At 42.4% G+C, this 22,974-nt stretch overlaps 1 protein-coding gene across 2 annotated transcripts in view; it reads left to right on the forward strand.

Annotated features, from left to right (window-relative positions):
- Positions 1 to 7,243: 7,243 nt before the first annotated feature.
- The window catches only part of LOC122554223 (glycogen debranching enzyme-like), a 103,231-nt gene continuing 87,500 nt past the window's right edge, over positions 7,244 to 22,974 (forward strand). The window contains exons 1-4 of one of the 2 annotated variants that reach the window (XM_043698894.1): positions 7,244 to 7,375; positions 7,883 to 7,998; positions 18,493 to 18,700; positions 21,365 to 21,534. In XM_043698894.1, the coding sequence (XP_043554829.1) occupies positions 7,917 to 7,998; positions 18,493 to 18,700; positions 21,365 to 21,534 (460 nt within the window). In that variant the 5' untranslated portion in view covers positions 7,244 to 7,375; positions 7,883 to 7,916. The remainder of the gene's footprint in view (positions 7,376 to 7,882; positions 7,999 to 18,492; positions 18,701 to 21,364; positions 21,535 to 22,974) is intronic. The other variant, XM_043698893.1, reaches the window with a different exon arrangement.

Consider the following 22,974-nt stretch of genomic DNA (forward strand, 5'->3'; position numbering starts at 1 on the left):
TGTAGGGATTCTATTATGATAAGGTGTCATTTCAAAGGTTCTTTTAATATTAGTATGGATAGCAGCTTGGTTATCTGAAATGACACACAGAGTAGACGCAAATGGATAATTTTGCATGAATGATAGAGTAGGCCCAAGGAATGACTGGCCTAGTCTAGATTCAATATCATATGTTCATAGAACTTAGAGTGAAGGGATGATTTGACTGAAATTTTAACTTATCAATAGAGAACCTATGGGCTATCAAACAGCATTAACCAGTGGCAACGTGCTTGGCTTGGGTTGTGTAAAGGTCACTCAGCTCCAGATGCCATTACAGCCATGGCCTAAAAATGGACTAAATATATTCTCAAGGCACAGTGAGGGTGACTGCCCTTGACATCAAGGCAGCACTTGACTAATGTGCCATCAAATAACCCAAGCAAATTTGAAATAAATTGGCATTGGGGGCTATCTCTCCACTGACTGGAGTAATGCATGGCATAAAGAATGATGTTGCTGGTTGTTTGAAGTCAATCATCACAATTGAAGGATCATGCTGCAGGTGTTCAGCAGGATTGTGTTTAATCCCAATTATGTTCAGTTGATTCATAAATCGTGTTTCCTCCATCATAAGGACATAAGTTGGAATGTTCATTGACGATTGCAAAGTACTCAATACCATTCACAACCCTTCAGATATTGAAGCAGTCAGTGGCCGCATGTAGAATCAGAGAGTGGCTATAACACAAAGGGAGGCCATTCACCCATTGTGCGTGTTGGTTCCCTATAAGATATATTCCTCATGCCTCATAGCAGTGCAGAGTTTCTTCTTCAATGACTTAGAAATGCTGCCAGACCAGCTGAGTTTCTCTAATTTTATCTGTTTTTATTTCAGATTTTCAGTGCCTGCAATATTTTGTGTTTATTTTCTCATGATGCTGCCAATTATGCAACATGTCCTTCAGTTTTTGATCTTGCATGAACGGGAACAGTTTCTTTCTTCTCAGTCTAGACTGCTCAAAATTTTGAATACCTATAAAATCTTATTTCATCTTTCCCTTCTCCAAGAATAACAGGCCCAACATCTTATATTTATCTATGCAACTGAAGATCCTCATCCATCTTGACAACCACCAGGATTAGAACAGATAAGTGTCTAGATTAGAGTGGTGCTGGAAAAGCACAGCAAGTCAGGCAGCATCTGAGGAGTAGGAAAATCAACATTTCGGGTAAAAGCCCTTCATCAGGATTGATGAGTCCTGATGAAGTCCTGATGAAGGACTTTTGCCCGAAACGTCGATTTTCCTACTCCTAGGATGCAGCCTGACCTGCAGTGCTTTTCCAGCACCACTCTAATCTAGACTCTGATTTCCAGCATCTGCAGTCCTCACTTTTGCCTTTGACAGATAAGTAACATTCATATTGTGCAACTACCTGAAAATTATAGTTTTAACATTAAAGAATCTAACCATTTCCTGTTTACATGGACTGGCATTATTGTTACGATCACCATGTCTGTCCATTACATGCTCTTGAACTGTAGATTGTTAATAACTCAAGTAACCCTGTTTAATTTATAATGGTCCAAGTTAAAACAGCCAGCAATCAAGCTTTTGTTTGGACAGGTTAAATGCTAATTTATTCCAAGTTATTTCTGAAGGCTTCTTAAGGATAAAAAGAAAAGAAATTACAAGTAGCAAGATTATAACAATTACAGCTAAGGTAAAACAATATTTGTAAGAAAGTACCAAGAACTGTCTGTGGTTAATGATTGGGATCTGCTGCTTGAGGTCCTTAATGCTGAAGCTAAGAGGTTAACACTTGAAGTCATAACAAGCAGATACAATTGATTCTGTAGTTGCTTAATGGATGATTTCTTCTACAGGCACATTAGCCAGACAGCAGGTTTTGAGAGAAGAGAAGGTTTCTTCTTCTCCACTAGACTTGCGTCTTTGCATTTTATATACTGCCACATTTTCCTTCAACATAACAGTATCTATTTTCTGTATACATTTTCTGCTTATCTCCCCAGTCATAACTCCCCACTTTGAAGTGGTTCTTTTTTCCTTGAAGTTCTGCACACTTACTGTTCTTAGCCAGGTTTCCTTACGTAGTTCAAAAGTTTAAAAGGTGGTATACTAATTTTGAAGAATCAAAGGTACTACAAAGACGTCAACTGTGCTGAGATCCTTAAACGTTCTTTTTCCTGTCTACAGTTTCTCTATAAAACTAGAATTTTCACATATCCATTCTGCAAAGTCTTGGTATTTCAAGAATCGAGGCATATCTCTCTGATATCTGTGTAGAGCTTGTAGCAGATGATTTGCAGCTGTCATTTTGTGAGTGTCTTATGTTTGGTTGGAGTCAGATTAGTTTTTTTAACAAAAATATGCAATAAGATGGCTCTTTGTTCATGATGTATTCATCACTCACCTCTTGTACCATCGCTATTCTGTCTCTTACATTTGATTGAAACCTAACATGGTTCATCAGATTAACAGTGCTATGTCAGAAGGTCAAAAATTGAGAATTCTGCAGCCAAGTAATTCATCCACAGACTCCCAAGTATGTCTACCATCTAGAAGGCAGAGGTCTGAAGTCCACTTGCCTGGATGTTTAGCATTCCAACAATATTCTATCCTTGAACTCTCACTCTCTACCACAAAGACACAGTGTCAATAGTAGACTGGTCAAGGAGAGAATGCTATATGACTTGAAGAGGAACTTGCAGATAGTGTTTTGCCAACTGTTTTCCTCAAGATTTTAGATATTATATTTTCGAAAAGTGATTTTGAGGGATGTTTGATGAGTGTATCTTTGGACCAGTATTGCAGTTCCTTCACCATTGCTAGAACAAAACCTGGATTTTCTATCCAATTGGCACTGTGATCTAGTGCCATCACATAAACTGCAACAATTTAGGGAGGTGGCTCATCACCATCTTCTGAATGGTAAATTGGGGATATGCAACATATGTTAGCCTTGCCAGTAGCACGACCATCCCATGAATGAATTAGAAAGAAAGGATAGTGAAAATTGAGAGAAACTACTTTTGCTGGTTGGGGTGTCTAGGACTTTGGGATATTGTCTTCTACACAAAAAAGGATAGTAGAAGTTTCGAACTCGCTCTTTTTAAGCAAAATTTGGTGCTAGATCAATTGTTAATTTTATTTTTGAGATTGATAGATCTTTATTTCCCAAAGACATTAAGGGATATCAGGCAAAGGCAGGTTGGTGCATTTTAGCTGTGATCCCATTGAATGGTGAAACGTGTACAAGGGGCTAAATTTGCTATTACTTTTCCTAATTTAATTGTGGAAAATCATTGGTATGATCATTAAAAAAATGGAACATGAGTAGGTCACTATGGTCCTTGAACCTGCCATGCCATTAAGTAAGATCTGCCATGCAATGTTGGAAAATATTAATCTAACAAGTGGAGGAAAAATAGATGCTATGACTCTTAAATGTCATAACTAATGTGTCACAGAACCATAGAGAGCAGTGTGCACCATGTGCCATTAAGGTTCCAATCCTACCTTGATAGATAGATGCCAGTGTAAAGAATTGAGTGGCCATTACTCCCTTTCTCCAAACTATTTTCCTGTTGAAACATTGCCTTTCATGTCAAAATTCTTACACAACCTTCAAAATTCCTACTGACAGGCTGAATGATAAGAATGAGAAAAATGAGAGGTTTGCAATAACCTAGACAGTCAAAATATTTACAAGGATTCTTTCCACTTTATGTGGGAGAAATTCATTCATAATTCCTGAGGGTATCATGTGAAGTGTAAGCACTACCAAACTCATTATGAACATGTCATGGATTTCCCGTGAAGCAATTCAAAGGCTGTCAATGTCAATGCAAATCATAATATGCACTGACACAAAATGTATAGTGCAAATAGTAATTAGAATGGAACAGGCTCATGTGGAGCACAAAGGCAGGTATGGATCAGTTGGGTTGAATTTTGTGCATGTAGACTGTTCAAGGTATGATTAAATATACAAATTATAGGGCACAGAAGAAACTGGTGAGAATCTTTACAGGGTGTGGAATGTGCATTGAAGCAGGTAAAGCTAGTGACTGAAATGGCAGATTCGGAGCATGCGATTCAGATTTAAATGATTGTGTGCAGGATAAGACTAATAAAGTAGTTGGGCTGAACAATCTGTTTGCAAGTTCCAACCTTGATGTCATGCTACACAGTGTCATTTGCTGCAGAGTAAAATCATGTCAATTTGACCTTCACCACCGAATAGTTATCCTTGCCTGATGATATACTGTGACATCACAGTAGATATGACTTCAGAGATGTCAAAATGCAGGCAATGGAAATGGATGAGTACATGGGACAGAGCAACGCCATTGAGTGGGGAATGTGTAAAGTACTGCTGCGGTAAGATACAAGGCCCCCTTACTTCACCCTCCAGAGAGACACAGAAAGCGAGAGGTGAAGGGGATACAGCTTTCATCTTACCCCTCAGAAAGATGGTGTCCACCGGCCTTCACTAGCTCTATGTGGGGCAGTCATTTTCTTCACAGGCTGAGCCCGAGCAGCAAAACAGCCAACTGAGCAACAAGGCACTGTGCATTGCTAAAGGAGCACGACCAACTGCCTCCTGACTGTTGTGAAGAGGACATCGCGGTGAAAGGTTAACGTCAAGTAAAGACAGACAGTTGGAGGGGAAGAGCTGCAGTGAAGAGTCTGGTGATCTGCGCTGGGTATGGGGGAAAGGACGAAAGGAGCTGTTGGGTGGGGGTTGGAACGTGGCATGTGAAGCGGGGTTCAGTTAGGGCTTGGGGCTTCAGTGCTTGTGGGTGGGGTTTGGTTAGGGTGTGTGGTTTTAATGTAGAGGCCATGGTGCTGGAAAAGCACAGCAGGTCAAAATTAAAAATCACACAACACCAGGTTGTAGTCCAACAGGTTTATTTGGAAGCACTAGCTTTAGGAGTGCTGTTCCTTCATTAGATTGTTGTGAAGTATAAGATCATAAGACACAGAATTTATAGCAAATGTTTACAGTGTGACGTAACTGAAATTATATATTGAAAAAGACCTGGAATGTTTGTCTCTCATCTTTTAGAATGACCAGGTTGGTTTCAGTTCTTTCACGTGTAAATCACAACACTTTTTTAAAAGTTACATTCTCAAGTGAACTTTAACAATTGGCGTCATGTCGGCCAAAATAATGCACATAAGATGTGAGATGCCCTGTGTGAGACTGTCTGTGCCACAATGTTCAGACTGATTCTAATCTAAAAAACTGATTTACAGAATCTTACATGGTTTCAGGCAGTTTTTGAGCAAAGTAAAATGTAATTCTGCATGTACAAATTCACCCCACAAACTTATATAAGTAAGTGTGTATGTGTGTGTGTTTTGGGGGAGGTAGGTGTTATGAGTGTCTGTGAGACAGTGTGTGGATGTGTATGAGTGTGAGTGTAAAATGTAAAGTCTGTGAGTGTCGGAGTGTATGTGTGAGCATATGAGAGAAGGTCTGCGTGAGTGTAAGGATCTGTAGGAGAGTGTGTGTGTCTGGAGGAGTGTGTGTGTGAAGTGTCTGTGTGCCTGCGTCTGTCTGTGTGTGTGAGGGCATTGGTCTGTTTGTGTGTATAGTGCAATGGGGTCACCTGTAGTGTGACAAGAACCCAAGGTTCCGGTTGAGGTCATCCCCATGGAGGACCTTGGAGGACCATCACATAAAGGTCCGAGGTCGAATATCCCGGATCGCGGAAGTGTTCTCCAACTTGGGGGGGGGGGGGGAGGGACACTCCTGTCTGTTGATTGTTGTGCGGTGTCCATTCATGTGCTGCCATAGCCTCTGCTTGGTCTGACCAATGTACCATGATGCCTCAGGGCATCCATGCCTGCTGTGTATGAGATAGAAAACATTGGCTGAGTCGCATGAGTATTTGCCATGTACATGGTGGGAGGCGTCCCTACGTGTAATGGTGGTATCTGGGTCGACATTCTGACACGTCTTGTAGCGTTGACCGTAACAACGTTGTATGGAGTTGTCCTGAAAGCTGGGCAGCTTGCTATGAACAATGATCTGTTTGAAGTTTGGTGGCTGTTTAAAGGTGAGCAGTGGAGCCATATGGAAGGTCTTGGCGAGGAGCTCATCCTCATTGATAACGTGTTGCAGACTGTAAAGAACATGGCGTACTTTTTCAGCTCCGGGGAAGTACTGAACAATGAAGGGTAACCTGGCGGTTGCAGCTCGTGTCTGTTTCCTGAGGAGGTCATTACGGTTTCTCGCTGCGGCACATCGGAACTGGCGGTCTATGAGTTGAGCATCGTACCCCATTCTTGTGAGGGCATCCCTGAGTACTTCCAACTTAAGGACACGAAGTGTAAGGGTGATTGGGTGTCAATGGGAGAGGTCAGTTGGCGGTTTGTGGGCGTGGTTTCAGGTCAGTGGGCGGAGTCTCAGGTCAGTGGGCGGGATCCCAGGTGTACGGGCGGGGTCTCTGGTCCGTGGACGGAGACTCGGGACAGTGGGCGGGGCTTTGGGTCAATGAGCGGGGTCCCTGGTGCGTGGGCGGGGTTTAGGATCTGTGGGCGGGGTCCCTGGTGCGTGGGCGGGGTTTAGGTTCTGTGGGCGGAGTCCCTGATGTTTGGATGGGGTTTAGGATCCGTGGGCGGTCACTGGTGCGTGGGCGGGGTTTCGTGTCCGTGGGCGGCGTCTCTGGTGTGCGGGCGGGGTTTAGGATCCGCGGGCGTGGTCCCTGGTGCGTGGGCGGGGTTTCGTGTCCATGGGCGGAGTCATTAGTCTGTGGTGTTTCGGGTCCGTGGAGTGAGTTACCGGTGTGTGGGCGGGGTCTCGGGTCCGTGGGTTGTGTGGGCGGGGATTCTGCTGCATGGGCGGAGGCCCTGGTGTGTAGGCGGAGTTTCGGTTCCGTGGGCGGAGTCCCTGGTGTGCGGGCGGGGTCTTGGGTCCGTGGGCGGAGTCCCTGGTGCGCGGCATGTGATTCGAGTCCGTCGGCGCAGCCACTAGTGTCTGGGCGGGGTATCGTGTCCGTGGGCGGAGCCACGGGTGTGTGGGCGGGGTTTCAGGTCCGTGGGCGGAGTCTCTGGTGTCTGGGCGGGGTTTCGGCTCCGCGGAGTGAGTTACCGGTGTGACGGCCGGATCTCGGGTCGGGTGGGCGGAGTCACTGGTGTGCGGGGCATGTGATTCGAGTCCGTGGGCGGAGCCGCTGGTGTCTGGGCGGGGCATCGTGTCCGTGGGCGGAGTCACGGGTGTGTGGGCGGGGCCTATCTGGCCGGGAGGTGGGAGTGGGCTGCGGCTGCTCTCTGTCCAAGCCTCACGACCTTGAAAGTGGGCGGTGGCCTGTCGCTTGTCGCAGCGACGGGGAAGTGTTCGTCGAGAAGGCAGCGAGAGGAAGGTGAGCGATCTGCTGGGGGTTTGCACAGAGAGAGAGAGAGAGAGAGCCGGGGCTGGGCGGCGATCGAAAGGAACAGCAATACAATCCTGTGCAGGTTGTAGCGAGTGGAGCAAGGCCGCTGCTGACAGGCGGTCAGATTATAGAGAGGGGCTGCAGTGACGATGCTCGCAGCATTGTTACCTACGGCGCTTGCATCAGTGATGAGACATTTGTGAATAAGTCCCCTCCAGCTATGGCCTGCACCATTGTCATCATCTAACGGTTCTCTTACCTACTTGTGTCTGGATACCCCTTTTGGGAGGAAATTAAGTCCGGAGCTGCTGCCTGGGGTGTGGCATTGTTCCTGCTCACTTCACTGTTGTCATTTGCTAATTTCTTATCGCCCATCTACCTCTTGCTTTCTGGTATTTATAAAGTTAAAGTGAGTTAGAGAAGCAATTGCTGATCTGAGGCATTGCCCCACTCGTCTGCACCTTTAAGTGATCAAACCTCCATTACTTTCTACAGGGGAGAATCGTGCAAGAGAGTTTGAAAAGGAACTATGGAACAACCAAAACAAGTTCGGATACTGTACCTAAATGAATGGGACAGGTTTGAAAGGACACTTTTCCGCCTCAAACAAGGTCAGTGTTTATTTACACGCCACTGTTTTACGTCTGTGGCAAACTCAAGAGTTCAAAAGAGAGAGAGCTAGGTGAAATGCAGCTTTTGACATGGATTTATGCGAGAGGAAATTTCCAAGTTTTGCAGTAGCGTTTGCTTTTTGATTATACTGCAACTTTGACATATTTGAATATGCAAGTTTTCGAACATGTGAGCAGATGCCTGCTTTCTTTTGGAAGATTTTAGATGTAATTGATACGTTGCCTCAGTCTAATTTAGAACCAGTATCTATGACCAGTGATAAAACTGCTGTCACAGAACTTCATATGATAAGTAGTGTGCTTTATTAGGAGCCATTGAATGCTTTACCTTAAGTTGCTGTCAGTAGAAGCTGTTGCCTTTTATTGTCCTGTAATTAGGTGTTGTCGTAACTCTTCCTGTAGTCCTCATTTGGTGGAATTGGGGTATTTTGAACCTATCTTGCAGCAACAAACAGTGGTTTTCAAAGTGAAGCATGGGTTCACTCTTTGATTTATGTGTTGTCATATGTAAATGAGTACAGTGAAAACTTTTGTTTGCGAGCAGTAGCAGCAGATCATAAAATATAAAACATACAAATCATAGGGTGTTTAGAAAGTGAGGCATACAATGTTACAGCTGCACAACAGCAAAATCAACATTAGATCTGAAATTAGAGAAGTCCATTCAGCAGTCTAATAACAATAGGGAAGTCGCTGTTCTTGAACTTGCTACATGTATTTAAGCTTCTGTATCTTCTGCCTGACGGAAGAGGTTGGAAGAGAATATTACCGGGTGGGACAATCTTTGATTATGATGGCAGCCTTTACACGGCAATGAGAAGTGGAGCTGAAGTCCATAGATGGGAGTTTAGCTACAGTGTTGGTCTGAGCTGTGCACACAACTTTCTGTAGGTTCTTACAGTCCTGGGCAGAGCTGTTGAAGTACCAAAGTGTGATGCACCCAGATAGAATGCTTTTTATGGTGCTTCTGTAAGAGCTGGTGAGGCTACTTATGGACATGTTGAATTTCATAAGCCTCCTGGAAGAAGAGGCATTGTTGTGCCTTCTTGACGATCATATCCACATGGGTGGTTCAGGACAGATTGCTGGTCATTGTCGCCACCTAGGAACTTGACGCTCTCCACCTCGGCTCCATTGGTGTAGACAGGGGCATGTCCTCCTCCTCTCTTCCTGAAGTCAATGATCAATTCTTTTGTTTTGCTGATATTGAGAGAGAGATTGTTATCATTGCACCATGACACCAAGCACTCTATCTCCTTCCTGTATTTCTGACTCATTGTTTGCCATCCGGTTGACAACGGTGGTGTCACCAGTGAACACGTAAATGGTGCATGAAATTTGGCCAAATAGTCATGAGTGTACACGGAGTATAGTAGGGGTTGAGTAGATATCCTTGCGGGGTTCTGCTGTCACAGAACTTCATGTGATAAATAGTGTGCCCTAATGCTAGCCATTGAATGCTTTACTTTAAGTTGCTGTCAGTAGAAGCTGTTGCCTTTTATTGTCCTGTAATTAGGTGTTGTTGTAACTCTTCCTGTAGTACTTGTTTGGTGGAATTGGGGTATTTTGAACCTATCTTCAGCAACAAGCAGTGGAGGAGATGCTGTTGTCTGTCTTCACTAGGGGACTCCTCTTCACTCCTTACATTGGGGAGACAGGACGCCAACACACGGAACGTTTCAGGGAACATCTTCGGGACACATGCACCAAACAACCCCGTTGCACTGTGGCTAACCACTTCAATTTCCCCTCCCACTCTGCCAAGGACATGCAAGTCCTGGGCTGCCTCCATTGCCAAATGCAACCCACCCGACCCTTGGAGGAAGAATACCTCATCTTCCACCTCGGACCCTCCAACCACACGACACCAATGTCGATTTCACCAGTTTCCTCATCTCCCCTTCCCTCACCCCATCCCAGATCCAATCCTCCAGCTCGCTGCCACCCTCTTGAACTCTCCTACTTCCTTCCCTCCCACCTATCTGTTCAACCTCTCCTCTGATCTATCACCATCACCCCTCAGCTGTCGTCTTCCCAGCTACCTGGCCCCCAGCTCCAGCTCCACAATCCTTTTTATCTCTCAGAGCCACTAGGTAGTAGTGGTTGAGGCACATTGCATGTGTTTTCTTTGGTACTGGGATGATGGTGGTCTTCTTAAAGCAGGTGGAAACTTCAGATTAAAACAAGAGGCTAACGATGTCAACAAATGCTTCTGCCATCTAGTCTGCATAGGGTCTCCGTCTGGGTCGGTCGCTTTCCTCGAGTTTACTCTCATGAAAACCGATCTGATCTCTGCAACAGTGACTGAGGGAACAGGCCTGTCCAAATATATCGGGACAAGTGACACCGTGCCATTGGCATTCTACTCAACCCAAGCAATAAAATCATTGTCCTCTATTTTGTTTTCCTTCATTATGTGTTCTGTTATGTCATGCAGGCCTTGCCACAGGCAGCGGGTGTCCGTGTGGTTAGCATGGGCCTCTAACTTGGTCCAGTACTGCCTCTTGCCATCCCTGGTGGCCTTGCGGAGGTGATTTCTGGATTTCCAGGGTTGTCCGACTTGAATGCTGCACACTTGGTCTTCACTAGTCATTGGATTTCCCTGTTCATCCAAGGTTTCCGGTTGTGGAATGCATGGATTGACTTGTTAGGCATGCAGTCATGTACACACTTGCTAATGAAGTTCGTGACACTGGTGGCATACTTGCCTAGGCTGTCCATTGAATTCTTGAATATGTTCCAGTCCACGGATTTCAAGCAGTCACAGAGAAGCTCTTTTGCTGCCTCAGACCAGCATTGTACTATTTTCTGTGAACCTTAAAGCTATGTTCTCTGGTTTTGGAATCCACTACCCTGGGGAAAGGACCTTGGCTATTCACCCTATCCATGCCCCTCATGATTTTATAAACCTCTATAATATCACCCCTCAGCCTCCTACGGGAAATAACCCCAGTGTATTCAGCCTCTCCCTATAACTCAAACCTTCCAACCCTGGCATCAATCTTATGAATCTTTTCTGAACACTTTCAAGTTTCACAACATCCTTCCTTTGCAAGGAGACCAGAATTGAATGCATTATTCCAAAAGTGGTTTAACCAATGTCCTGTACAGCCGCAACATGATTTCCCAACTCATACACTCAGTGCACTGACCGATAAAGGCCAGCACACCAAATGCCGCCTTCACTGTCTTGTCTACATGTGACTCTACTTTCAAAGAATTATGAATCTGCACTCCAAGGTCTCTTTGATCAGCAACACTCACCAGGACCTTACTATTAAGTGTTTAAGTCCCACTGTAATTTGCTTTTCCAAAATGCAGCACCTCACATTTATCTAAACACCGTCTGCCATTCCTTGGCCACCAGCCCATCTGATCAAGATCCCAGTGTAAACTGAGGTAACCTTCTTGGCTGTCCGCCTCACCTCCAATTTTGGTGCGGTCTGCAAACTTACCAACCATACCTCCTATTTTCACATTCAAATCATTTCATCTGATTTTTTTGATGCACAAAATTATTTTTGTGCTCTTATTGATTACTTGACCTTAAATTATTGACACATTATGGGTAGTTTTGTTATTCTGATATTGAAGATTTTTGCCACTTAGTGCTTCTAAGCTGGGCCACAAAGTTGTACAGGCTTTGCCATGTGAAGGAGAGGAACCCGAGGCACTACACGGGTAGTGCCTCCCACCCGCCCTCCTCTATGTTCTATGTTTCTAACACTCAATGCCAACATTCAATTTGCCAGTGTCTTTGCTGGTGACTGTAGGTAATACAAGGAAATACTTTGAACACTGACAATAGTACTGCCTGTCAGCCAGGCGTCTGACTTTACTGTTGTGAGGCATTGGATTCTTGTTTTCCTGAATCTTGAGAGTGTGCAAATGTTCGAATAGCATGACTCTTCAGAGACTAGCATTCAAAAATCTGCTACAGCTAAATTTAATCCAGATTTAATGGGACTTTCTGCTGAAGTGTATCTTGTTAATTCTGAGGCTGGTATATTGACTGCATGTGGAACAGAAATGATACACCCATCTGTTTAACTGCAGCCCGTTTCTCCCTCGTGCTCACCAAGCTGAAACTTCCCCATTGTGATCCTTGTTACGTTACTGATTGAAGAGTTAAGTGTGCTCATGAGCCAAGGACCAAGATGACATCACATGACCACTTGTGAAGAAACCAAGCAGCAGCATGCTAAATTAAGGAGGCATACATAACTTGCAGCTAAAGGGCAAATTGTTAGTATGCTTGTTAAGTAAATCTGTTTGAGATTTTCAAGTAAATTACACATTCACTATTTAACAATCCAGCATGACAGTGATAGTTCTTCATTAAGGAAAACAACAGAAGAATAGAGAAGTCTAGATTGGAGCACTTGTGACAATGTGATAATTTCCTTACTTCTGAGCCAGAAGGCCTGGGTTTAATTCTCAACTGCTCCAGAGATGTGTTGTAACATGTCTGAACAGCTCAATTACAAAATATCTACAACTGTCCACAGGCCACATCTCTTCTTTCTCACCTTCTTCCTCCAAGCCTTTTTTTTAATGTTTAACTTATCCTTGTGACCTGCTTCTTGTTCCTTTGACTGCCCCCCTTCCTGGTGGCAGTGTTAACTGACATTGTAGATTACACCTTTGTTCAGATATTGTCCCCTTCCACTTCAAAGAGGGCCATCATGATGCTGCATCCAAAAACCTTGCTCAACTTATCACCCTTGCAAAGTATCAAATCTCCAGGTTTTCATCTCAAGCTTTTGAATATGTGTCCCCTTCCGACTCAATGTCAGTGTCTCACAACTCATGTACTGAAGCACTCCAATCACTCTGCTAAAATTACATTAGCAAAAGTCACAAGCAATTCTATGGTTAACCACAGAGTAAATACTATTCATTTGTTATTTGCATTGCACATTGACACTCTGAATGAGCATCTGTCCTTTGTCATGTTCAGTGGGGCATCTTAATATAGCTCTCTTTTTACTGATCTGATTGTAGCTACATGAGCTCCAACAAAAGTTTTTCTCTCATCCCATATTTGAACCATTTCCCAAACCTTGACATCTTCCTATTCTTCCATTATATTCTATAGACATAAGATCGACTTTTGAATAAATGAAGGTATGCTTCCCATTTCCTCCATTGCTTTTTGTTGTCAAAATTCAATTATCAGTACATTCTTGACTCAGGCACAATTTAATGCAGTGAAACACTGACTGTAGCAATTCTGTACAGCCAATAACATTTCCTCGCCACTATCAATACCAAGTATCACAATTCTTATCCCTTTTTTCTATTCACTTACTAAGGCAGGACTAAACTGTTTGCATTCTCTGCTATTTTGACATTTTAATTTGAGTTTCCAGTTTCTCATCTGCTGCAACACTTCCACCTTAGAAAGCTAACCTCCAAGCTGCTCCCAGCTAGCGTCTATTTTCCTATTCTCTTTGCGTAAAGTACTGGTTATTAGATTAGATTAGTTTCCCTATAGTGTGGAAACCGGTCATTTGGCCCAACAAGTCCGCACTAGCCCTTCAAAGAGTAACCCACCCAGACCCATTTCCCTCTGACTAATGCACCTATCACTATGGGAAATTCCTCATGACCAATCTGCCTGACCTGCACATCTTTGGATTGTGGGAGGAAACCGGAGCACCCAGAGGAAACTACAGGCATGGGGAGAATGTGCAAACTCCACAGAGACAGTCGCCCGAGGCTGGAATTGAACACAATCCCTGGTGCTGTGAGGCAGCAGTGCTAACCACTGAACCACCACGCCACCCTCTTCTTGTGTGCAGTTACATGAATGATGTGCTACAGCAGGTTCAGATTTTCTATGTTGCCCTGTTGTTACCTGGTTCCCCGATGCCTCAAACTTTAAATCATGTTTTTCATATTTGAAGCTGTTAATAATGTTACTTCTTCCCTATTTTTGTAATATCTACTGTCATTGCAACACCGGAATGCTCAGTTCCCCGGCTGCTCTTTATTCTTTGTTGTTAGCTTTGCTTTCAGCCACCAGAATTTCCTTGAATTTGAATTTGCTCCGAGAACATTTCAGCCCTTCAAAATATTGCGATTCAGGATTGGCAGTGAATGTCTTGGGTATGGCCCTCTAGCGAATCATGCCCCTCTGGAACATATTGCGGCTGTACTTCAACAATGATAGATTGATTCATCTTCCGCACTCTTGCATTTCCAGTTGATAATGTTTTAATGCTAGTTAAGAATGAAAGTGATATTTGGATTTTCAATGGACTTGGTCAGACCAAAACATATCTTAAGATGCATTAAATCCCAGCTCCAGATCCCTTCAAGAAACACTATAGTTATTTTAAACGCCTAATGTTTTCACAGAGTTAATTTTGATGGTCTTCATGTCCCAGCAATTCTTTGTTCAAGTTCATTCCATATCTGATCCAGATTGATTTTTTATTTTCACATTTCCATTAGACTTGGCCTGTTCTTTTGCTCCCTTCAGTCCATATTGACATAATTGTTCATTGTAAGTGCTTGCTCGTTTTGTTTCTCTCTACAGCATCAGTTAATGTGTCTTTGTTGTTCACTGAGTCAAAACTAATAAATTAAAAGTGTCTGAATCCCATCCTATTCCCTTAACTCTACATTTATCATGACTAATACATTTAGTCTGCACATCTCTGGACACAGCGAGGCAATTTAGCATGGCCAGTCCACCTAACTGCACATCCTTGGACTGTGAAAGGAAAGTGGAGCACCGGAGAAAACCCATGCAGATGTGGAAAAGCGTGCAAACTCCACACAGTCATCCGAGGCTGGAATCAATCCTGCATCCAGGTTGCTGTAAGGCAGCAGTGTGCCACCATGTCACTCCAGAAATCCTTTGGTACCTCTCCAGGTTCCTACTGTTTTTGGAAATTTATAACCAATGCATCCACTTTCTCTGTAGCTACCTCTTTTAGGATCCGAGGATGGAAACCATCAGGGTCAGGGGACTTATCTGCCTTTAGACCCATTAGTTTGTCTTACACTAATGTTTAGCAATTCCTCTCCCATATTCTTTAATATTCGTGGAATGTTTGACATATCTTCCGCTATAAAGACTGAAATAAAATATCTGTTTTTTTAGTCCTCTGCTATTTCCTTGTTCCCCAACACCATGTCCCCAATTTATTCTTAAAGAGCCTATGTTCACTTTGACCTCTCTCATCATTTTTATATATTTAAAGAATCTCTTGTTATCAGTTGTTATTTTTCTTACCAGTTTCCCCTTACAATTTATTTTCTCTGTCTTCATTATCTTTTCAATCCTCCTTTGCTGGATTCTGAATTTATCCCAGTTTTTGGGATTATTGCTGACTTTGGCCTCCGAATACGCTGTTTCTTTCAATTTAATACTCCCCTTAACTTGGTTAGCCATGATTGGTTTAATCATTTTTTAAAATCTTTCCTCTTTACTGGGATGTATTTTTGTTGAGAGTCATGAATTGCCTCTTTAAATGTCCATCATTGCCTACTAATCTATCTGCCCAGTTCACTTTATCAACTCTAAGCTTATTTCATTTGGATTCTTTTTATTTAAGTTGAACATAGTTGTTTCAGACACAAGTTTCCCACTCTCCAACTGAATATTAAATTCATCATGTTATGATTACCGCTTTCTCTAGGGAATCTTACTCAAAGGTAACTTATTAAACCTGCCTTATTACCTATTACTGGTTCTAAGATAGGCTTCTCCCTGGTTGGCTCCTTGGCATAAAGCTTTCAGAAACTAATGCACTCTATGAATTAATAGTCAGGGGTATCCTTTCCCTCCCCATCCCCTTTATTTGCAGCTTCCCTTATATCCATCGCCAGTCCAGAAGAAGGTTGCACCTGAAACATTGACTTCTCCACCTCCTGATGCTGCTTGGCTTAGTGTGTTCTTCCAACCTCCTACCTGTCTATTTTGGATTCCAGCATCTGCAGTTTTTTTGTCTCTAACCAAATTTGATTAATGTGGTCAACATGAAGTTTAAAATCACCTATAATTATTGCTCTTTTCTTTTTACATGCTCCTATTATTTGTTAATTAGTAGCCTTTCCCACAAAGTGGTTAGTCTTTGGCGGTCTGTACACTAATACTAATGTCTTCTTTCCCTTGCTGTGTTTTTTTAAACCTCTGCTAAATGGACTCTGCATCATTTGAGCCTAGCTCATCTCTCACGTGTCCTCAATTCATTTATTATTACTAGTGCTACCCCATCCTCTCTCTGAAAGTTCACATACCTCTGAATATTAAGTTCTAAGTTTTGATCTCCTTGTAACCACATTTGCATAATGGCTATGAAATCATGTTTCTTTACCTTGATTTGTGCTGTCTGCTCATCTACCTTATTCTGAATGCTTTGTGCATTAAGATACTAAGTCTTTCAGTTTGTTCTATCATCAAATTTCTTCCCATTTTTATGGTTCCTTGGTACAATATGACCTTCATATTTTATGATAGCGATCAACCCCATCACTAACCTGTAATCCTACCTTATCCTTTACCTTTGATTTAAAACAATTCCATGTGACTGAGCAAACCCCGCCCCCCTGCCCAACTTCCTCACACCTACTAGTTAGTTTAAAGCCCCATCTACAGCCTAGTTTACATGTTTCACCAGGACTCTGGCTCCAGCATGATTAGGTAGAACCTGTCCCATTGGAACAGTTCCCTCCTTCCCCAGTATTGATGCCAATGTCCCATGAATTTGAACCCATTTCTTCCACACCAACCTTTGACCCACATGTTTACCTCTTTAATCTTGTTGACCCTGTGCCATTTAGCTTGTAGCTCAGTTAGTAATCCAGAAATTATTACCTTCATTGGTTCTGCTTTCTAATTTAGCTCCTAGCTACTCATCTTCCCTCAGCAGAACCTCTTTCCTCTTTTTCTACTTATATTATTGGCACCTACGTGGATCATGACAACTGCATTTTTCCCTTGCCACTCCCAAGTTCCTCTGTAGCTCAGATGAGATATCCTGAACTTGGACACCAGGCAAGCAAAACAGCGTTTGCGACTCTTGATCCTGACCAGAGTGTAGCGTCTATTCCCCTATCTAAAATATTCCTGATAACAACTACGTTTCTGTCCTCTTCCTCCCTCCTGAATGGCTCCCTGCACCACAGAGCTATGGTCAGTTCGTTCATCCTCCCTCCAGCCACCACACTTATCCATACAGAGAGCAAAAATCTCAAATATATTAGACAAGTTCAAGGGCTGAGGCTCCTTCAGTACTACTTTCTGATCCATCTCCCAGTTTTGCATGCAGTTACATCTTCCTGTCCCTGACCACTAGAGGTAGTTGATCTACCTGCATCTTGAAACACAACAATCAGATAATTCTTACTCCACCCTGATGTGTCACAGTGTTTGTAGCTCAGAATCCAGCTCATTAACTCTGAGCTAGAGCAACCAGTACATCTTACAGATATGGTCATTATGAACCACAGTGAGGATTGTCATCTCCCACACCATGCAGATGCAACCCATCACCTCGTACTGCGTTTCTATTTTGTTTAAATAGTTTTTAATTTTTTAAATTTTCCTACAGGTCTTTTGGATTGTAACCAGCAAATATTTCTCCTGTTTCCTTTCAACTGAAAGCAACCTATAATAGTTAAATTATCAGCAACTAGGGTAGAGTGAGGACTGTAGATGCTGGAGAGTCAGAGTGTTTAGAGTGTGGCACAGCAGCTCCTCAGATGCTGCCTGACCTGCTGTGCTTTTTCCAGAGTCTCACCCTGTCTACTCTAAATTATCATCAGTACCAACCAATGAACTTAGTTTTCTTGTGATGTCACTCTTTGCTTTGGGCTGGACCCCTGATATTGGGCTTCATTTTGAACCTGTTAAAAGACCTTACAAAATATGAGTCAAAAAAATCAAGCAGCAAGTATCTCTCATCCCTCTGTACCAAATTCCCATTCTTCTCTAAAATCCCCAAACTATGTGGTCATTTGGCCTGTGTCTCACTTCAATGGGATATCTCCTTCCTGACTGTATAAAGCTTGCTGAGATGTGCTGTTTAGTTTTGAATTTATTTCTCTTCCAGTGAGGATTTATTTTGTTACCTTGAATAAAGAAAAGCTGTTGTCTGCTCAGTTGATGTTCAACAACTAAAATTTAATTACTGGTATAGGGTACTTCTGTTTTGAAACTTTCAGAACAGTACTTATTTTGCTAAACACACCTAAGTGCAGAAGGATCATCCTCACCAAGAGAAAATCTAATAATCTCCCCTAGCTATTAGTGGAAAAGCCATTGCTTAACCCTCCACTATCAAAAGTACTAGGGTTACCATTGACCAGAAATTGAACTGGGCAAACTTTTTGAGTATTGTTTGTTTGCCAATTGGTGTGATTTGCAGTACATTTCCATGTAACTATTCTCGTTCAACTAATGTCACATATCACTTTCAACTAAAAATGCTTTTGCTTTCTTTCTGTTCTCGTTTTCAGGATATGAATTGCAGTTTCGCCTTGGTCCATCTTTACGGGGGAAGGAAGTTAATGTCCACGTCAACTACCCAGTTGCTTCAGAAAGTTTTGACCGTCATCACTTTCAGACATTGCAGTGGCAGAATCAAAAAGAAGGCGATGACTCTGATGAATACTGTGCGATTACTTTGCAGTTGTCTGGATCCTTTCAGTTTCATTATGGGAATAGGTGAGCTTAACTGAAGATAACTTTCCTAATCTTAAGAGATAAGGTACTCTGTTTAAATATTTCCACAATTCACTTTACTTTTGCCTCTCCAATTTTCTCTCAAATATGTTGAATCATTTTGGGTTATGGTTCAAAAAAAACATCAGCCACTTTCTGGAAACCTCTCCACGTGCATATATGGAATATAAGCAGTGAGTGATTGCAGACTAATTAACTAGAAATCAGTGCAATTGAACCTGCAGTGTCTTTGCTTGACATCCTGAAGCATGCATATCCTCCAAGATGTGTTGAATGACAAAGCAGCAAGAAGAATCAAAGTGTGGCTCTGGAAAAAACACAGCAGGTCAGGCAGCATATGAGGAGTGGGAGAGTCAATGTTTCAGGCATAAGCCCTTCCTCAGGAATGTGGATGGGGAAGGGGGCTGGTAAATGTGGGTTGGGGCGAGAATGACAGTAGGTTGGATGATGATAGGTGGATGGTGATTATGATAGGTCAATGGGAGGAGTGGAGCAAATAGGTGGACAGGTAAATCAGGTCAAGAGGGTGGTGCTGAGTTGGAGGGTTGGATCTGGGATGAGATGGGAGATATGGAAACTAATGAAGTCAGTGTTGATGTTGTGTGGTTTTAGGGTCCAAGGGCGGAAGATGAGATGTACTTCCTCCAGTTGGCAGGATCTAGCTGGGTTTCTTTTCTGTTGCTGAGCAAAGGGCTGTAGAGATCTTTCAGAGTAAATTGATCACCACGGTGTTGGAATTCATCTACCTCAGTATGTCAAAACGGGGATCTTTGCTGTCTGAAAAATTCTTTTGTACACTAGGTAGCAAATTTACCACCCACCAAATTTTTTTTTTCAAATTATTAGGATGAGTTTTTACTTAGGCACTTTATTTTGCCAACAACTCTACCATTCCTTCCTTTGCCTTCCCAAGTATTTTTTTTAAAAAAAGTAGGTAGAAGGTTCTTACTGCATTTATCAAAATGGATGCCTCTTTTAAAAACTGGCAATCTAATCATTTCCCCTTGCATTCTATGGAAGGACCATTACTGAATCCCCCACCATCAAAATTATTGGAATCACCATTGAATAGAAACTCAACTAGACCAGCTACAAATACTGTGGGTTCAAGAGCAGTCAGAGACTGGAAATTCTACCCCAAGTAACTCGCCCCTTAACTCTCCACCAAAGTCTGATCACCATATATAGAATAATCTCCAACAGAACCAACTAGGATAAGCCACCTCTTTGATTGGCACCCCTTCCACCATTTTAAACATTTACTCCTTAAACTACTAATGCATAGTGGCAGCATTATGTGCTATGTACAAGATACATAGTAATAACACATATAGGATCCTACATCAGCACATTCCAAATCTGTGACCTCTACCAAATAGAAGGGCAGTGGAGTTAAAGTGTGGAAATATTGCCATCTGCAAATTCCCCTTCGTTTCACATTGCCATCCTGATTTAGAACTATATTGCCATTCATTCACTGTAATGTTGAAATTCCCTTCCTAACAGCACTATTAGTGTACCTACAGCACCTATACTGCAGGGATCAAATAGAGAGGCAACAAATGCATTTATGCCAGAGGCAATGTAACTTCCTGAAATGACTGGATTCACCTTTTCCCAACATTGACCTATTCTACTTTTGAGGAGAAAGTGAGGTCTGCAGATGCTGGAGATCAAAGTTGAAACTTTATTGCTGGAACAGCACAGCAGGTCAGGCAGCATCCAGGGAACAGGAGATTCGACGTTTCGGGCACAGGCCCTTCTTCAGGAATGAGCAGAGAGTCTACACTCTCTGCTCATTCCTGAAGAAGGGCCTGTGCCCGAAACGTCGAATCTCCTGTTCCCTGGATGCTGCCTGACCTGCTGTGCTGTTCCAGCAATAAAGTTTCAACTATTCTACTTTTGGACGGGCTATCTTCACAACTGCATTCCTTAATATTGTTCTTTGTAGACTTACTCTGACTGACAGATTGTTAGGTATATAATTTGGCAATTGGTACAATCTTTTGCTTTACAATTTGAAGTCAATTTCTATGAAATCAATTCTTGATCACCTTTCTACAAATATTCCCTTTGGAGAAGAATGATACCACAATTGATGGTATCTTCCATGAATCTTTCAACTGAGATAACCTAAGCTAAGAGGATTCCAACTGGAAATTCATTTGGCTGACCTTTAAGCTCACTTTTTCATATTTTTATTATTTCTAGTTTGACATGAAAAGTTGGCTTAACCTGCAGAGGGAGAGGTCTGAACCCCTCACTACTTGCAGGCTATAGATTCTGGGAATTTCATTCCGAGCTGCAGAGCATGCTGAGGAAAGAAAATAAATGTGTTTTTAATATAATGGTAGCCATGATAAAGTAACGTTAAAGTGCACAGTTTTGATAAATTGTGTAAAGAAACTGCATTGTAGTGATACATTGATATATCCTTATTCTTCAAATGCCCAAAGCCTTTTTTGCGAACTACCATTATATTTCAAATGCATGATATGCAGGGTGAATATATGATGAGAGAAGTGGGGTGGTGAAATGAAAGTGGAAAGATGCAAATTTATTTGTCTTTCAGTGGAATATATCAAAAGTAATAATAAGAATTAAGGGAAACCTGAAATGTCTTACTTCATATTTTCTTGTTTTCAGAAATAATCAAAGGATTGGTGCAGGGTTTATAATTGTGGACCCTATTCTACGTGTTGGACATGACAATCAAATCCTGCCACTGGATTGCATTTGTGCCCAGACCTTCTTATCCAAATGTTTGGGACAGTTGGATGAATGGGAGGCCCGGTTGAACGTTGCTAGGCATTCAGGTAATGTGGACTGACAAATATGCCAATTATAAACATTTAGTATTGTGAAAAATATCAAGCATCTTGAGTTTGGTTAATCTGTATAAATAATAAGATAACAGAACATAGCATGCATTACAATATCAATAAATGACTCCAAACCATATTTGACTTCAGTTTTGTTTTCATGTTTACAAATGTTTCTCTGAACTAGATAGAATACAAGGATGAAACCTCTCCCTTTCAACAAGTGATCCTAACTGTGTGTGCTGTCTTCACACCCTTCTCTTTTTCACCTTTCTTCCAGACTCTGTGTCTCCAAATACCTTTATTGATTAAGCTCTAAGATGCCTTCACAGACACTATGCACTTCATATGCTTCCATTGACACCATGCAGTTGTGATTAGTGATTTCCTGAATTTTTTTTGTCAGTTCTCCAAAGCTACCATTGTATTTGCTCATGGTTTCCCTTGAAATCTCTCACTTCTTAAAAAAAAAAAATCATTTTTTTAAAAAAATGAGATATCCCTTGTTCCTCATTCAATGGAATTTATAGCCTTTCAATCTTCATTGCCTTCTGCAATCCATGCCTTAATTTTACTCATTATTTCCTCTTTGGTATCCTATACGATTGATCTTAGACCTTCACCAAGGATTTTAGATTAGATTACGTTTAGATTAGATTACTTAGTGTGGAAACAGACCCTTTGGCCCAACAAGTCCACACCGAACCTCCAAAGAGGAGCAACCCACCCAGACCCATTCCCCTACATTTACCCCTTCACCTAACATTAAGGGCAATTTAGCATGGCCAATTCACCTAACCTGCACATTTTTGGACTGTGGGAGGAAACCGGAGCACCCGGAGGGAACCCACGCAGACACGGGGAGAATGTGCAAACTCCACACAGACAGTTGCCTGAGGCAGGAATTGAACCCGGGTCTCTGGCGCCATGAGGCAGCAGTGCTAACCACTGTGCCATCCATTTTCAGTAATGACAAATGCTAACTCAAGTTTAAAGTTAGGGGAAAATGAAATAGTAATTTCTGCATTTGTGTTTAAAATAATAGTTCACTCTGCGATAATTAATTTTTGTCAGAGTTTTGAAATGATCCGACATGCTTTCAAAGGACAAAGGCAATTGTAACAGTTGAAATTGGGATTTGTGGAGGAAGTGGAGAGAGTGGTACTGGAAAAGCACAGCAGGTCAGGCAGCAAGGAGAAAGTGAGGACTGTAGATGCTGGAGATCAGAGTTTAAAAATGTGTTGCTGGAAAAGCGCAGCAGGTCAGGCATCATCAAAGGAGTAGGAGAATCGACGTTTCGGGCATAAGCCCTTCTTCAGGAATGAGGAGGGTGTGCCAAGCAGGCTAAGATAAAAGGTAGGGAGGAGGGGCGTTGGGAATACGATAGGTGGAAGGAGGTTAAGGTGAGGGTGATAGGCCGGAGAGGGGGTGGGG

This window comes from Chiloscyllium plagiosum, chromosome 11 (assembly GCF_004010195.1).
Source record: "Chiloscyllium plagiosum isolate BGI_BamShark_2017 chromosome 11, ASM401019v2, whole genome shotgun sequence".
NCBI classification, from domain to species: domain Eukaryota; kingdom Metazoa; phylum Chordata; class Chondrichthyes; order Orectolobiformes; family Hemiscylliidae; genus Chiloscyllium; species Chiloscyllium plagiosum.